The sequence below is a fragment of the Oncorhynchus mykiss genome, chromosome 16, assembly GCF_013265735.2.
Source record: "Oncorhynchus mykiss isolate Arlee chromosome 16, USDA_OmykA_1.1, whole genome shotgun sequence".
Lineage (NCBI taxonomy): Eukaryota > Metazoa > Chordata > Actinopteri > Salmoniformes > Salmonidae > Oncorhynchus > Oncorhynchus mykiss.
Genome location: NC_048580.1, coordinates 40,723,512 through 40,737,755, shown reverse-complemented (window position 1 = coordinate 40,737,755; position 14,244 = coordinate 40,723,512). Strand labels below are relative to the sequence as shown.

Below are 14,244 nucleotides of genomic sequence, written 5' to 3'. Positions count from 1 at the left end.
ATATTTTGTAGGATGTCACTTTTTACAGTAATACCTAATTTGTATTTTTAAAAAAAAATGTTGGTGACAAAAACTTGTGTTCAAAAAACAATGTTCTCATTATTTTCATCCAGGGCCTTTCTCTCCTTCCCCTGATGGAGCCCTCCATCACTGCCAGTCTGGACCTATTCGCCCCCTTCGGCAGCAGCCCAGCCGACGGCAAGGCCCAGCTCAAGGGCTCCTTTGGAAATGCAGTACTGGACAACATCCCGGACTACTACTCTCAGCTTCTCACCAAGGTAACTGTCTTGTGTACAGCGTAGACTTACTGTGGTCGTCCAGATTTCCAGCTGCATATTGTTCTTGATGCAGGAGTAACAGTGTCTCTATGTTCTCATCTTTTATTTATGTGTATTCACCCTCCCAGTAGTTTTAACAAGATGTTCATATTTGTAGCTTTTGAAGCGCTTTCTTTCTGTTATGAAAAGTGCTATAGAAGTTTAAATGATTATCGTTATTCTATAACAACAATCACTTTTATTGCTCTCAATTATCCCACTGTCCACTGTTTAACCACGGCACCCTGTATCCTTAGAGTAACCTCAGTAATCCACCAACACCCCCGTCCTCCCTGCCCCCCACACCACCCCCCTCGGTACAGCACAAGATGCTCAATGGGACGACTGCTGTGGAGGAGCTGACTGAGGTACAGAAGGAGACCGAGACCACAGAGGACACTATGGGTAAGACAAGGTTTTTATAAAAAATAAATGGAAATAAAGCTATTTTGTGTTTTTAAGGTCGTTCTTTTAAATAAAGACTCACTTCGTCTCACTTCCAAGCCTGTATGTTTTGTCATCCAAAACCCCTTAGTAATTTCATGGTCTTTGTTCCTATCCGGCTTGAATGTACAGTGTTTTGTACAGTGCAATCAGATTTGATGAGCAGCTGAACAGTCTGTTAATGGCATCTCTCGCTTCAATGTGTCTGCAGATTCTGTCACTGAGGAGGTGAAGAGTATGGATATACTTGCAGCGCTCCCCACCCCTCCTCACAACCAGAACGAGGACATCAGGTATGATATGCAGGGCCTAAATGTTCACCTGTCCTTTTTAAGGGCGGGAGGTTACCGTGGTAATGTGGCTGTCATGTTTGTGCCTGTGAGATTGAGTCTGACTAGTAGCCCTGTCATCTTCTCTTCCCTGACAGTTGAAACTCAAACATTGATAAAACAACCTAGCTTGTGAACCGAAACACAAGGACAAAGTCTTACTTTAGTAGACTTTTGTTTAAAGTAAATTAGACCAACTTTTATGCCAGCCAAACAGTGTTGCAGCGCGAGGTGGGATAGGCTATAGGATTTGTAGGTCTTTAACTTTGTGATGAATTTGCCAGCTATCAAACAAGAAACAGCCAATGCAGCACTTATTTAGCTTTGTAGGTGGTCATACTTGACCTATTTGTATTCACAAATGCGAGTGAAATGCTGACACCTTGGAGAGCCCTGACACCTTTACCCGCCAATGCCAAAATCGACCCACATCTGGCGGGTGGCGGGGTGTTAATTTTAGGCCCTGGTGGTATATGTCACGTCACCTGTCCTAATCCTGTGTTAGGGATGGGCACAGTCAGTCAAAAGGACGTTCGTATTCGAAATACTTGCGTGAGCATTCATTTCATTTGTTGAAAGAAATTCATAGCCTTTTCATTTTTAAAATAGGCCGTTGTATCAGTTAAATAAAATGATCTGTGACGTTGCTACACACAAGGATATGCCATGGCATTTGAAATCCTTCATTTAATAAAAATCGACTTTTGACTTTATGACGTCCCCATAAAATGACATCCCTTATCGCCTACTCCGGTTTCAAGCGTGTGGTTTGTTGGCACTACAGTCAGTGGCTCCATGTGTAGCAACGTGAAGTGGGAGCTCTCTTATCAATGCGAAATGGAATACAAATGACACAATTAAGTTCTCTAAATGTGTCGGCTACAACAAGCAACTGACAGGTGGGCTGCTGTTTAATCTGAATGGAGTTGTTGTGGACGAGGATGGGGAGCGCAGTGAAATAGCCTCGACTAGCCTAGCTAGCTGGCTAGCGAACGTCTGGCTATCTTAGCTAGCTTCTTTACATTGATTTGATGCAGTAAAGACGGGCACTGCCAAATGGGATGATGGCATTTACATTTGTCTGACTAGCGCTTGTCGGTGGCTCCTTTTTTTCTTCTCTTCCCCCCTTGGGATCACATTGTTGTCACTGTTTTGAGCTTTTCCTCAATAGTTTGAGGAGAACCGTTCTCTTTCTCTCCGGAGTAGCTGCCTCTGGCGTATATAGTACCCGCCCGTCCCATACACAGTGTGGCCTTGACCGACCGTGTTTTCCAGGATGGAGAGCATATGTTTTGCTCTCTATACTGAAAGAACTACTCCGATAATAATGAGTAGTTGATTGCGAACGTTACCTTACTTATATCTTTCAGGATGGAGAGTGACGAGGACAGCGACGCTCCAGACAGTATCGTCCCAGCGTCCTCTCCTGAGAGTGACCTAGGCGACGAGGCGCCACGCTTCCCTCGCCTCCGAGAACCCAAAGAGGAGGAGACGGAGAGAACCATATCCCCTATCATACCACTCATCCCCCGCACTGCCATCCCAGGTAGGTCCACTACACAAGCTTCTGTTGTCATAAATAATATAGGCCACTTATTGACAATGCACTTATTGTGAGTTGCTCTTGAGTGTCTAAGAGCATTGCTAAATTGCTAAAATATTTCAAAATGCAAGCACAAAACACATAATTGGACTTGCCAGTCCACGTTATATATATTTTTTCTTCCCCTTGTCCAGTGTTTCCAGAGAACAAGCTGTTTGAAGCAGCGGCCGACAAGTTGGCGTCTACAACCAACCCCTGGGACAAAGCCAAGAGCAACGAGGTGGCTGTGACCTTCACACTGACCTCCGCTGCAGCCAAGGTTACTGAGCTTAATCCTCTTCTGTCCCTCTACACCCCTTTTCTGACCGCCTATCATTTTCACTTCAACCCATCTCCTGTCTAGCCTGGTCTCAGATCAGTTTGTGCTGTCTATACAGATATGGGTTGAAACCGATACGGGACCAGGCTACCTCCTATCTGAACTAAACCATGAACTGTCTGTTGTGAAATAAAACGACAACAATTTGGCTAGTTATGATCTTGATGGATGGGTGGGTTGGTACTTCTCCAGAATCTGAACCATGTAATGGTGGCTGTGGCTCAGCTCCTCCACATGCGGATGCCTGGTTCCTATGAGGTGGCTTTCTCTCCCAGCCCGAGCAGAGCAGGAGCCTCAGGACCAGGGAAAAGCCCCGAACAACCAGGTACTGGACCGACAGGTGATTTCTATTACATTTCTCCTCACAGTCAAGTCCCAAATAGAATGTAGCTACCTACTAAATATGGATTTAACCAGAAACTTAAGATTTAGGGAAGAGGATAAGCTGATCCTAGATTTATGCCTAAGCTTAATGTTTCTCTAGGTTGACCCCCCCCCCCCCCCCCCCCCCCCCTTCCATCTTAAATTCTTAGCTAGATAAAAAATAATTGGCGAAACAGGAAAGAAAATGGTCAGATATATTGAAGAAACCAATCATCTAATTAGCAAACTCTCCCTTCAGGTGCTCTGTGTGTGAAGGCTGGTGGTACAGATGGTAGTTCAGCCAGCCAGGACGCAGAGTGGCTCAGACAGTTTGATGTTTCTCTGCCAGGCTGCACTCTGAAGAAACAGGTGGACATCCTCTCACTCATCAAACAGGTAGGCCACATTCTCTCTCATTCAGGGATGTGAATATCCCTTATTAATCTGAAAGTTCCTTCTCTGATATTCCTCCAATAGACAGGCCTGTTCCTCAGCCAAAACATCCCTGAACAGCATTGCTCCAGACTGCCAAACCCGAAATGTATGGCAATCAATGGATTAGGTTGAACATCAAAATATGTTGAATCATGCTTTCTTGCTTGGGACATGTTAAATGAAACAACGTATTTACTGAATGCCATATCAGTAGTGTACTACATGCAGCTCCTAATAAAGCACTGTGAATGACTTTATTGAGCTCATTACACACACACAAAAAAGGTATATTGCGTGATGCCCGTGGGGGGAAAAAAATTGGTGTGCGATCAAATCATGGGCTGGACTTTATTGCACCAGTGCCACCAGGATAAGATGTTTGTTTGGAGGCCTGCTGTACAGTCTCCCTATGATACAACCCTATATATTTATTAGGGGTGTAACAATTCACCGATACGGATTTGTCCCCGATTCAAATGTTTAAGATGGGACTGTATTGATTTGCGGACCCCAAACCAATCTGAATGTAGCATGCATCAGTCAAAAGACATTTTGATTGAAAACATTCCGAATCGTCAATACATTTTTTTTGCTCATTACTTTCTACCTTCTGAAAATACCTCATATTTTGTGACAACTGATACGTCGCCCTTCCGTGTCAAACTAAGCATGTAACTGTGTTTGCAGTCATAGATCTACAAGTCATTTTGCATGTTGAATCACCCTAGGGACATCCGTAGCCTAGTCAATTTGTGCACTGTGCGCAGCTTCAGCCTGTTCCTGATCTGCGCTGCACCTTCAGCGTTCAAGTGCTAAAATGGCTTGCGCGACATTAGGCTTTATTCGTTGAGTGACAACCTATGTCGTTTGCTAGGTTATTATCTATGCGCTGTTGAAAATGTGTGTTTTACCGGAATAAAAGGAAGCTACCGGAGACACAACTCATCTGGCTACACCTGCTGAACCGGGCTTACGGAGTCTTTTTATTTGGATTGTTTCAGGTTCTACCATAAGTCAGTATATGTGGTCATTTTCAGAGTAACGTTGATCATTTCATAACAAGGAATCACTTTTGCAAGGTGCACGGACCAGCCAAAGCAGGAAGAGGAAAAAGAAGCTGACTTAACTTCCAAACGGTCAAAACCATTTGATTTTGAGATGGGGGGGGGTTGTGCTATATATCCATTGGCTATGTCATAGATCATGGCCGTCCCCTTGTAATCTGATGGTGGTAGTCGGGTGGTAGATGCCTAATCTCCCTTATGGCTCAAATCAGGTGCCTGCATATAGTGTTCCCCAATAGACATACTTAATTTACACACACAGATTGCTTTGAGTCTCTGGAAATGGAGCTATATAAATCATATACATTAGTCAGGTTAGCTACAGACCTTTGCACATGGCCTTTTTTGTCAAATGTCAGGAGATTCTTCAACTTGTTAATTTCTCTCTCAGGAGTTCCCCGAACAGGAGGACAAACCGGTTCAGCACTGTTACACAACCAACGTGTCTGACCTGGATGTCCGCCATCTCCCCGTCATCCCTGTCCAGGATTCCCCACCCTCCTCTCCCTCTCCTCCTCCTGCTCCTCCTCCTCCTAGTGAACCTGAGCCTCCCACACAGCCAGCCTCCCCCTCCCAGCCAGCCTCCCCCTCTCAGCTAGCCTTTCCCTCTCAGCTAGCCTTTCCCTTTCAAGTTCCCTCCAGCCCTGCTCAGACCACCGTTCAGGTCAAAACGGAGCCTGCCACTGTTCAGATCAAAACAGAAACTGAGGCTGAGGAGGCCATCCTTCCCCCTCCTGACCCTGTCCTTGTCCCCGACTCTGACCCTGGTGCTGACACTAAGGCTCCTGTTCTTGACTCTGCTGATGCTGAGGCTCCTGCTGCTCAGGCGGACTATGATGCCACGACGGCTGACCAGCCAGCCCCCCATCCCCAGGACACCCCCACCTCCCCCAAGGTGAAGCACCGCAGCAGGCCCCTCTCCCCCGACCCTGAGGAGATGGTGGTCCGGCCCAAGGTGAAGAAGTGGAAGGGCCTCCGCTGGAAGCGTCTCCAGATCGTCATCACCATCCGTAAAGGAGGTTCCAAGAAGGAGAGCAGCCGCGGGGTCTCAGAGCTCATGGAGCGTCTCCGCATCACCCTGAGACCTGACAAGCTGCCCCGGGACAAACGCAAGTGCTGCTTCTGCCACGAGGAGGGCGACGGCGCCACGGACGGCCCCGCCAGGCTCCTCAACATCGACGTGGACCTGTGGGTTCATCTCAACTGCGCCCTGTGGAGCACGGAGGTGTACGAGACGCAGGGAGGCGCGCTGATGAACGTCGAAATGGCGTTGAGGCGCGGGCTCCGCACCCGCTGTGCCTGCTGCCAGAAGACGGGCGCCACCAACAGCTGCAACCGCCTGCGCTGCCCCAACGTCTACCACTTCGCCTGCGGCATCCAGGCCCGCTGCATGTTCTTCAGGGACAAGACCATGCTGTGCACCCAACACAAACTGAAAGGGCCCAGCGAGGAGGAGCTGACGGGCTTCTCCGTGTTCCGCCGGGTCTACATCGAGAGAGACGAGGTCAAGCAGATCGCCAGCATCTTACAACGCGGCGACCGCATCCACCTGTTCCGCGTAGGCGGCCTCATCTTCCACGCCGTGGGCCAGCTGCTGCCGTCTCAGATGCAAGCCTTCCACTCCCCGACCGCCATCTTCCCCGTGGGCTACGAGGCTACCAGGATCTACTGGAGCACGCGGGTGCCTAACCGCCGGTGTCGGTATCGTTGTCGTATCAGCGAGACGGAGGGAAGGCCGCTGTTCGAGGTACGGGTGCTGGAGCATGGACAGGAGGACCTGCACTACCGCGACACCAGCCCAGAAGGTACGTTCTCTGTCCCCACACCCAGAGCCTGCTCAGGCTGCCTCTGTTGAAATGTCCAATCACAGAACTGACCACAGTTTGGGTTCATTTGTCTAAATTGCCATTGATTTGGAATTGAGTTTCCATTTTTTGGGGTAATTGCACCATTGCAACACAGCCATGTCCGTAATTAAAATGGAATTGACTCCATCGCTGCAATTTACTAATCTGGTCTGTGACCATGTCCTGTGTTTTTCTGCCTTCCCTCTAGGTATCTGGGACAGAGTGGTTAAGTCTGTAGCTAAGCTGAGAGAAGAGTCTGCCATGCTGAAGCTTTTCACTGACCATGTGAAGGGAGAGGACATGTACGGCCTCACGGTCCACGCCGTTCTGCGCATCACTGAGTCGGTAAGAAGTCCTTTCCCGAAATCAGAATCGCCATTTGGCTTTTCCCTCCTCTGCTCTCATTGCTTCCATGACACCAAGTCCTGTGTCTCCAATAACACACACTATTGCCCATTCGGTGCCCTACTTTGCACTACAGCTCTGGTTAAAAGGAGTGCACCGCAGAGGGAATAGGGTGCCATCGGAGGTTTGGATCATGCTTTTTCATCCTTGACTTCACTAACATCCTGTGTGTTACGTTATTAGTTGCCTGGAGTGGAGAGCTGCCAGGACTATGTGTTCCGATACGGTCGCCACCCTCTGATGGAGCTGCCGCTCATGATCAACCCCACCGGCTGCGCCCGCTCCGAGCCCAAGATCCTCACACACTGCAAGAGGTAAGACTGCAGTATAGTCCTCCATGTAGACGACATAGATATGATAATATGCTGTAGCGATTAACTTTAGTCTGATCAAGATCCTCACACACGGCAAGAGGTAAGACTGCAGTATAGTCTTCCAAATAGATTTATAGTTATAGAAGATATAGGTGATCTAGATAAGCAGTGGTTGTCAGCTGGTTTTGCACTCGGGACCCAAATAAGACCAGATTGTCTCAGTCGCAACTCAATAATTGCGTTTCAATTTTTTGGGGGCCAAAATGGCCAACTGGGAAGCAGCAACTTCTTTGAATGCTATTGATAGTAAATAATCCATTTTGCCTGTATTCTTGATGACAAATTTTAGTTAGCTGACTGGTTTGAGACCCCAACATCAACCAAATCTGCTGCTAATAGCTCTATATAGAAAATTCTAGATAATTGAAGAAATTGTTTTTTCCAAAATGTTCATTATCATTTCTACACACATTCTATCTGGCTTTAGTAGTGTAAGTTCAGACTGGAGTAGTTTTTATCCACCACCAAAAAAATAAACATCCTAAAATATTTATTTTACTCAGACACCAGCATCCCATTTGAAATAGATAAGTGGTGTAGAGAAACTAGCTGTGTGGTCTGTTAGTAGTTGTTTATAAAGTTGTTAGTTCGGGCCCATTCTGATAGGTCAAAAAGTGTGTTCCATGCATTATACACAATAATGAGGGTGCTCTCCCTCACTGTTGACCTAAATGTCCTATAAAAAAATAAGTTTTTAAAAAATGTGTTTCATTGAATGTTCTAATGAGGAGTGACACTGAAACATTTCTAAACTGAATGACATGATGACTGTGCAGACTGACTCTGATCTAGTTCTGTGTCTCTCTCTCTTAGGCCTCACACCCTGAACAGTACGTCCATGTCCAAGGCCTACCAGAGCACCTTCACCGGTGAGATCAACACCCCCTACAGCAAGCAGTTTGTCCACTCCAAGTCCTCCCAGTACCGGCGCCTGAAGACCGAGTGGAAGAACAACGTCTACCTGGCCCGGTCCCAGATCCAGGGCCTGGGGCTATACGCTGCCAAGGACCTGGACAAACACACCATGGTCATCGAGTATATAGGAACCATCATCCGCAACGAGGTGGCCAACCGCCGCGAGAAGATCTACGAGGAACAGGTGGGTGGATCTCGAGTAGTAACAGTCTTTTGTCTGTTTAGTTCCCCTCCAGGCATAACTGTGATTTGAATTGTTGATTTTTCACAACTTAACCAAAGGGTGAAAATACCGATATAGGTTGTAATATTTGTTCATAGTCAAAGTGTCAGTGGATTGGAGTGTTTTAGAATGAGCTCTCTTCCTGCTTGTTTTCTTCTAGAACCGTGGGATCTACATGTTCCGCACCAACAACGAGCATGTGATCGATGCCACTCTGACTGGCGGCCCAGCTCGGTAGGTGTTGGAAGTGTACTTTCTCTTTTTTTTCCCCTATTGTGTTTGTCCCGGTCTCACCCTCCTGTTTTCCTCTTTAGCTATGTCAACCACTCCTGTGCCCCCAACTGTGTTGCCGAGGTGGTGACGTTTGACAAAGAGGACAAGATCATCATTATCTCCAGTCGCCGGATCCCCAAGGGAGAAGAGGTGAGACCACAGAGAACCCTGGTCAATATACAGCTTCCTTCACCGATTTAAAAGCCCTAAACTGTCTCTTTGGGGGTCTTGGTTGTGTTACAGTAAAGCAGTGTGACTACTGTTGATGTAATAATGATATTACAGCAGTGTTGTTGTTGACCCTCTCTGTCTCTTCTCCTAGCTGACGTACGACTATCAGTTTGACTTTGAGGACGATCAGCACAAGATCCCTTGCCACTGCGGAGCCTGGAATTGCCGAAAGTGGATGAACTAAACGAACAGGGAAAAATAGAGAGGAGGAGAGAGAGAGGGGGGAGTCCCTTCTTTCTCCTGGGTGCCAGAACAGAACACTCCTGCTGCGCCAAAGCCTATAGTCTTTAGAACTACTTACCCAGTTCATAAGCTGACGAACGAGGAGGGAAATCTAACCTCCAAATCAATAAGACGAAGACGTTTGCATTCACACCTGTAGCCAAAGGTTTGAAGAGCATTACTGATTCTAAACGCAAACAAACCCACCTCTATTGACATCCAGCCGAATGGTGGGACAATCTCTTTGTGGATGAACTGTGTCCTCTGCCAAAAGCAACTCTTTCCTCTACCTACCTACCGCCCCCCCTTCAATAACTATGGCTGGAATACAATCCTCTAAACCTACCAAATGTTCTGATTCTATGTGATATCAATACTCTCTTAGGACAGATCTCACCTAGAGCTTTGAAGAAAGAAGCCATTTTAAGTACTAAGAACAAACGAATGCATTTTTTTTTTAGGGTCTTACCTATCCTATTCTTCTCCCCCCGCACTCCCCCTCTTCCTAACCTAACCCTTAAGGAAAAGACACTCTCCCGTTGTCATTGGTGGAGATTGACTCCCCAACGTGGATATTATTGGCTAGCTAGACAATCCTGAAGACAGTGGCTCTGAGTCTGTATAGAAGAACTATGTATCGCTGATGGAGACGGGAGTAGAAAGATGTCTGATACAATAAAAGTTGACCTCTAGAGGCACCAGACAAAGGTTTTACTGGCCTGACTGACTCAAGGAGTTTATAAAAGGTGGGTTAGTTGGACCCCCAGTCTACCTCATTGATCTAGTGGGAGTGACTGCTTACTTTGTGTAAAAACTGCTACTGTGGAAAAGGGGGAAGAAAGGGGTCGGTGGGAATGTTTTCATTAGGCTAATAATATAGCCTTCTCGGACAAGCAGGGAAACTTAAAACTAGCAGCCGGTTTGCTCTATTCTATGCTGATTTTACAATAATGAGCCAACAATATTACTCCTCATTAATTATCTATACAGACGGAATAAATTATATGATCGTTTTTTTTTTAAAGATATCCCATTAAGATCAATCACAAGCTTAACAGGTATCACGAGATGACTCCTGATCATCCTGGATTTCATGTTGCCCTTCTCTGCATATTTATAACACATTTAGATATCATGCTTTTTAGTTGACTGAATGCACAGTAACATCTAACCTTGCGTTCTGGAGGACCGAGCGAGGGATTGGTGCGTCAATGCGTAAAGCGAAGCGCTAATTTAATAAGTCGTCTTTGGCAAGACGATCAAGTTCAACTAATGAGTGCGAGAAGTAACGTACGCTTGCTGCTTTATTCCTTCTGGTCACACGTTAAGCAGAAAGCTTGCGGGTAATAATGCAAGACTACTATCCCGTTTGTGTTCCACCTTTTAGTCCTTGAAATCCCATCTGCATTTTTTTATATTTTATTTTCTCGAATGACGTCAACCATGAATCTAGCATCTTCCTCTATATCATGTAGTGGACTGTTGTAAACTTTTTTACTGTAGTGAGTCTTTCTCTGCCTGGCCCTGCCTGTCTAACCACACCACAGCTAGGTGTGTTTCTAAAGATCCCTGTGTTGTGGTTTTCTAGTGGTAGTACGGTCTTTTCTATACTAGAGTCTTTAATCAAGGGCAGGGGAAGACTTGTCAAAAACAAACAAAAAAAAAAAAGGGCATTTTTCTTTTTTTAAATGAAATTAATAACAAAGTAGATCTTCAAAGGGGAGAGTTCTGAAGTCTCCATGGTGATGTCCCCTCTACCCTGACCTAAAACCTCACGTAAGAAAAATGCAAAAGTGTACAAACTGTATATATATTCTATTGGGGGGCAACAAACTCTTTATCCAACCCCTTTTTAATCAATAAAAATCTAAAATTGTAGAGAAATAAAATTGATGAAAGAAATCAACCACTGGATATCATTTTATCAAAGATTATGCTGTGTGTATATATATAAATATATGTAAAATGGAGTGTTTTTGCATTTACCTGTTTTTCTATTAGCATTTTTTGCTATAAGCTTTCAGACAGTTTGTTAAAATAGGTATGTGAAGATGTCAGGTCTTCAATGACTTGGATGAGAAGCCAAGAGTGAAAGAAAGTTGTCAAGATTATTACAACAATGAGAAATCACTTGAAGGGTGCATAGCATTTGTGTATTTATGTCAAATTGTTCATGTATTTGTTCATTTACTTTTAATTTATGCTACTAGTCAATTTTACCAAAACCTCTCTCCCTTGATTGGTCACAATTTGATCATTAGTATACGGAAAATCTTTAACTTCTCCCTGGCTAGGATATTAGTTAAATATGATTGGTGTGTCATCTTCCCTATAGAAGTGAATGTGTTGGTATACCTTGTGAAAACAGGCTACTCGGTCTGATGTATGTTATGACTAAATATTCAAAGTTAACCCAGTACTTACCTGAGAATAAATTGCACTCAATAGTACTTCTCTAAAAGTGGTAGATATTGGTAAAGTATGAGTCAGTGATATATTTTTCTTGTCCTGTTTATTTGAAGGGAAGACCATTAGACATTTTGCCGCTCACTGGATTTTAGCCTAAGTAACTTCTTCCTACCTTCTATCATGTTTGAATATCTAATTTAAGTTTTCTGCATATCTTAAAATAAAGAGCTTGCTGAAAGTTGAACTTTTTTTACCTAACTTTTTAAAAATGTTTTACATCTGTACAGCTGAGCTACTTTAAGGGAATATGAATAATTTTTATTGTATGTGGCATGTTTTGTATGGATATAATTTTGAATTGTACATAGAACGACAGAGGTTTTCTATACAGCCCCCCCCCTTCCCCCATCCATTTGTCTCTGCTTTTATTTCTTTTAAAGAAAAATAAAATGCATTTTTAAATATAATTTGGAATCTTATTTTCATTTAAATAAAACATGCGAGTTGAGACTTGCATGCTAAAGTGATACTCAGACAGACTAATACAAAACTTGTATTTTAATGTATATCACCTACCATATGTACACATTTTCTAACTAGTCCTGAAAAAAAAAAAAAAAAGAGTAGTTTAACATGGTGTTTGAAATATTGAGGTGTTTACAGTATGAATAGGACAGTTGATGGTATAACAAAACAAAAAAATCCCATGCTAAAACATGGATAGGAATATTTGACATTTGGTTCTCATGACAACCATCTCTTACTCAAAGCCCTCATGAAATACCAGGATAGATTGACCCCCCAAATACTCCATCCGTCATATCCTTGCCAATGTTACAGTAGCAGCAACATACATTTACTGGGGTATACATGCCCCAAATCCCAAAAATATTTTTTCCCCCTCTGCATTCTATATCTTTTACCTCAGTAAAGACAGAGGTCCCAGTGTTGAGACAGCCCCCTTGTTCTGCATACCATCAGAACACATTGTATCCTTTTTCAGAGAGCCCAGTTCCAGTGTTAACAGAAATCAAAGCCTATTCTTCTTGCCCTGTTCAATCGAAAATAAATACACAAAATGGTGAGATGAGCTCATAGTTACATCAATATCAACTAGCCCAGTGTAAAAGGGAAAATCGATACCTACAATCCAAGAAAAGCCAAGAATAAAACATTGTTTTCCTGAGCTCTCTTTGACTTCTGCATCTCCAAGAAACCAGCTGTAAGTACCATTGAAGATGTCACTGAAGAAAAATGACCACAGTACAGAGAGAGATGCCTATGTTTTGTATACAAATCACAATGTCTTCATCAGTAGTGTCTATAGTAAAACAGTTCTCATTACCATCGTTTATGCCTCATCAGTCACCCAAGTCATACTGTTCTCTGCTACCGCGCGGTAAGCAGTACTGGAGCGCTTAAGTCTAGGTCCAAAAGGCTCCTTACCCCTACCTACATGTTGGACTGAATTAAAAAAATAGGCTACATCTTTGACTGGCTTCTTAAATCACATCAAATCTCTGTAGTCGTCAAAAATATCTAATAAAACCATTCCAAAAAAACATCCCTGCCACATTTCAAAACATAAAACTGGACCAACTCTCAAAATGTGATACATGTAGGAGTCACATACAAGCAGGCATGAGCGACGTGGGGTATTCAAGTAGCAGAATGCAACCCATCTGTTTTAATGCTTGACAAGTCTTAAAATGACTAAATGTGAAATGTTGTCCAATCAACTACAAGCTATTCCAGGCTTCTGAAAGCTGTACAGGAACAGCTGTGAGTCTACTCTGATGTACACTGAAGAAAAATATAAAAAACGCAACATGCAACAATTTTACTGAGTTTGTTCATATTAGGACATCAGTCAATTGAAATAAATTCATTAGGCCCTAATCTATGGATTTCACATGACTGGGAATACAGATATGCATCTGTTGTTCACAGATACCTTAAACAAATGTTTTAAAGTAGGGGCGTGGAGCAGAAAACCAGTCAGTATGAGGCACACAATTAGTGCTTCTTCACAGAGTTGATCAGGCTGTTGATCGTAGTCCCACTCCTCCAATGGCTGTGCGAAATTGCTGGGTATTGGCGGGAACAGGAACACGCCGTTGTACACGTCGAGCATCCCAAACATGTTCAATGGGTGACATGTCTGGTGAGTATGCAGGCCATGGAAAAACGGGGACATTTTCCACTGTGTACAGATCCTTCCGACATTGGGGCTGCTCATTACCGCGCTGAAACGTGATGGTGGTGGATGAATGGCACGACAATGGGCCTCAGGATCTCATCACAGTATGTCTGTGCATTCAAATTGACATAAATAAAATGCAATCGTGTTCGTTGTGCCTAGCTTATGCTTGCCCGTACCATATCCCCACCACGGGGTTCTCTGTGCACAACGTTGACATCAGCAAACCACATGACGCCGTACACAAAGACATCTGCCCAGTACAGATGAA

General features: G+C 44.3%; 1 protein-coding gene across 4 annotated transcripts in view; it reads left to right on the top strand.

Moving 5' to 3' along the window:
• Positions 1 to 12,240, top strand: part of kmt2d (lysine (K)-specific methyltransferase 2D) — a 44,000-nt gene extending 31,760 nt beyond the window's left edge. For 2 of the 4 annotated variants that reach the window (XM_021565865.2, XM_021565866.2), the window contains exons 37-50: positions 114 to 278; positions 575 to 722; positions 973 to 1,054; positions 2,461 to 2,636; positions 2,828 to 2,952; positions 3,205 to 3,352; positions 3,635 to 3,771; positions 5,266 to 6,679; positions 6,930 to 7,066; positions 7,310 to 7,440; positions 8,293 to 8,599; positions 8,799 to 8,872; positions 8,953 to 9,061; positions 9,234 to 12,240. In XM_021565865.2, coding sequence (XP_021421540.2) covers positions 114 to 278; positions 575 to 722; positions 973 to 1,054; positions 2,461 to 2,636; positions 2,828 to 2,952; positions 3,205 to 3,352; positions 3,635 to 3,771; positions 5,266 to 6,679; positions 6,930 to 7,066; positions 7,310 to 7,440; positions 8,293 to 8,599; positions 8,799 to 8,872; positions 8,953 to 9,061; positions 9,234 to 9,326 — 3,246 coding nt within the window. In that variant the 3' untranslated portion in view covers positions 9,327 to 12,240. The remainder of the gene's footprint in view (positions 1 to 113; positions 279 to 574; positions 723 to 972; positions 1,055 to 2,460; positions 2,637 to 2,827; positions 2,953 to 3,204; positions 3,353 to 3,634; positions 3,772 to 5,265; positions 6,680 to 6,929; positions 7,067 to 7,309; positions 7,441 to 8,292; positions 8,600 to 8,798; positions 8,873 to 8,952; positions 9,062 to 9,233) is intronic. The other 2 variants (XM_021565867.2, XM_021565868.2) reach the window with 2 other exon arrangements.
• Positions 12,241 to 14,244: the final 2,004 nt, after the last annotated feature.